We start from the raw sequence: 3,008 nt of genomic DNA, 5'->3' as shown, positions 1-3,008 counted from the left end.
ATATATATATGTCTAAATAGATTTTTATACATGTCTACATACAGGAATCGGATGCAATCCTAGAACATTCTGAAACTTATCGCAGCGATGTGGTCAATGTCGGACGTCAGGTACTTTCTGACAGCTTCAGGTATGAACGTGTGATAAAGGCATGTGAGCGTACCACGATTACTTAAATAGAACTGAACTGGCTGTGGTTTCCCTCATACCTGTTATGTAGACATTCTCATATAATAAGCTGGAGCGATATATACTTACAATTTGCCCTACATGTACGTGCGATACACTTACACCTGTCGGACTCTTCATCCCACAGAGAGGAATACATGGCTCTCATGCGAACCATCGATTCAAAAACTTCGTCTGTGGCAGAGCGACAGCGCAAGGTCAAGGCCCACAGAGACGCCATGCACACACTGGTCTCAGATCTCCATGTCTTACTTTCCACCGACAGACAGACTATGTTAGGTACTTGCGTGCGGAATGGTGGCTGTTCTACAGACGAGAGAATAGACTCGAAGTGTTGCTCGACTATGTCTATAAAGTACACGTGCATGTGTGTAGGATGTCACACCTGTCAGTGTATATACGGGTATGTTACACGCCTGTGTATCTCTGTCGCAGACTCGCATGGATTGCTATCCCCTCACAAGCAGGAAATTTCATGTATGTAAGCAGCAACACAATATGTACATTTAACACATAACTACGTAGCACTGACCACGACCATTATATTACATTTCCAGTACTTCTGCAGAGTCGTTTGCTAATAGTTGACCACAACGTATAAATAAATACCGTGACGTGAATAATCTTTATCAGGGCAGTTACAGGGCCACTGTATTTGATATGGAAATGCCAGTCTGAGTAGCACAGGTATCTTACCAAATGCAGGCTTCAACCACACACTTCGCAAAGCACCGAACTGTTTTAGTGGCACTCTTCCCCCCAACTAAACACAACACTTGCATCATTCGATCAACTATGTACTTCCCGCGTAGTGATTCATACGTATTACTCCACACCAACGTATCCACACACACACACTTATCACGGCACTCGTAGGTCCGTGGATTGCTGATGCACGGCGAATGGGTCACGGAGATGCTAACATGACGGCCCTTCTCGAGTTCAACGCCCGCAATCAGGTCAGCTGCTGACAGATGAAGGATAGGACTAGTGTGTAAATGTACTTTGGTTGTTACATAAGATTTGCGAAGACGAGGAGAGAGCCGCTACTACTTGTTTTGCGACCTACCTAAACGGGCAATGTATACACGCGCGCGGGTCAATTGAATTAGCCTGAAGGAATGAATCAGGGCGTGTCGTGCAGATGTACTATGAGAGACTTAAGGACATTTCAATTTAACTGACAAGTTTGTTTGCAGATATGTACTGCAAACTCTAATACTCACGTCTACTTAATAGGATGCGAACAGAAAGTTCCATGTTTCACACCTGCATTGGATGAGACTGTACTTCAGGTTGTGATTTTGCTGAAGCCTAGGGACGAGCCGTCTGCAATTCCAGTTGTTGGCGGCGTGCCGTTAAATTCAAGTTTACCGAATGCAGTTTAAACGCAGTTTTCACTACAAGTTTTGGCTTTTCTTTCAAATCTGAAATTCAACCACAACTTGCTAAAATTCACCATCATATCCACGGCCTGCCATAGACAATTCTCGCTCTTACATACGAACAACCTGTGCCTGCAGTTACACACTGGAGCGCAGACTACCCACAGTGCTGGCTTCGTGACTGACTCCATTTGTCCACACGCACCCCGCACCCTGCACCCAGGTCACTATGTGGGGGCCAGACGGCGGACTACAGGACTACGCGGCTAAGCTGTGGGCCGGGCTGTTGCTGGATTACTACTGGCCGAGATGGGAGTTCTATTTCAAATACTTGCAATGCTCTATAGCCACTGGGAAGCCGTTTGACCAAAACGCCTATGACAAGGAACGACGGGTGCATGAGAAACGTTGGCAAACGCAGCCAAACACATACACTACTATGCCCGTGGGGGAGCCTGTGTTTATTAGTCGATACATATACCTCAAACACTACTACTACCAGTAGCTAGCCTAGTATGTGTGACCCGCCGTGATGGCGTTGGATTGGCAGAACTAGGCCTTGGCGCAACTAGGTCTACCTTTAACGTATATAGTTATACTTGCCAGTGTAGCTGTCACGCGTGAAAGGAGGGATGGCTTCGATCTCTTCAGCCAACCGGGAGATTCAGTTACGCGCTGCATGATAGGATACATACTCCGTGGGAGCACATTTTCAGTACGTATTATCACCCGTGATGGGTGCAGGGTTTGCTATCTTTGATAGGAAGTATGTCCTGAATACATGCGTTCATTCGTTTCTGAACTATGCCTATAGGAGTTAATATTCCGTTCTTCATTCAACGCTTTCTTGGTCAGCCTCAACGTTTTTTCTTAATTATCGCCGTATCCGAACCCCTACCCACCCCCCACAATTTATGCGATGAGTATACTTCGGTACATCCCTATTAAATCCTATACCAAAAAAATGAGGATTGGTTGCAATGCGTGGATACAGAGCTCTCCAAAGCGAAAAGTGTGCACTCCCATGGAACACGCGTAGTTTTAGCGGTCAAGAGAAAAGAGAATAAGACAACCGCTTATTCCATTGCGGGATATCTGTTCTGAATTGATTCCGGGCAAGCAATTGGCCGAACAGCTGAGCTAACATGAACAAGCCTTGAAACTCTACTACCCTCAACTTCTCATGAACGTTTTCCAGCTCAGCCAAGCTAACATGAATAAGCCTTGAAGTCATACTACTACCAACTTCTCTTGAACGCTCAGCTTATCTAACATGAACAAGCTGTGAAATCCTATACCCCCAACTTCCCTTGAACGTTTACCAATTGCCGCTCGGTATTGGACCTACCGCTGTGTCTCGCGGCGGGAGTGGTATGAATCCATTGGGAATCAACACAGCGCTCGTTGTGGATGATGTGGTACTCTCAGTCAACT

The 3,008-nt window shown here is 45.9% G+C and overlaps 1 protein-coding gene across 1 annotated transcript; it reads left to right on the top strand.

The window, feature by feature from the left end:
- Positions 1–41: 41 nt before the first annotated feature.
- Positions 42–2,256, top strand: SARC_00711 (hypothetical protein). The gene is made up of 4 exons (XM_014305610.1): positions 42–130; positions 317–468; positions 1,066–1,148; positions 1,798–2,256. Exons 2-4 carry the CDS (start codon positions 327–329, stop codon positions 2,077–2,079), a joined length of 507 nt encoding a protein of 168 aa, XP_014161085.1. The 5' UTR covers positions 42–130; positions 317–326; the 3' UTR covers positions 2,080–2,256.
- Positions 2,257–3,008: the final 752 nt, after the last annotated feature.

Source organism: Sphaeroforma arctica, assembly GCF_001186125.1.
Source record: "Sphaeroforma arctica JP610 unplaced genomic scaffold supercont1.24, whole genome shotgun sequence".
Classification (NCBI taxonomy): Eukaryota; class Ichthyosporea; order Ichthyophonida; genus Sphaeroforma; species Sphaeroforma arctica.
The sequence above is the reverse complement of the archived record's forward strand: the minus strand, read 5'-3'. Positions and strand labels throughout refer to the sequence as shown.

What these genes read in the sequence shown, in the direction of transcription:
- SARC_00711 (XM_014305610.1), top strand. Translation starts at nt 327, where the DNA reads ATGGCTCTCATGCGAACCATCGATTCAAAAACTTCGTCTGTGGCAGAG. An exon ending in CGACAGACAGACTATGTTAG is followed by an intron (nt 469 to 1,065) that starts GTACTTGCGTGC and finishes CGGCACTCGTAG; the next exon opens with GTCCGTGGATTGCTGATGCA. An exon ending in AGTTCAACGCCCGCAATCAG is followed by an intron (nt 1,149 to 1,797) that starts GTCAGCTGCTGA and finishes CCCTGCACCCAG; the next exon opens with GTCACTATGTGGGGGCCAGA.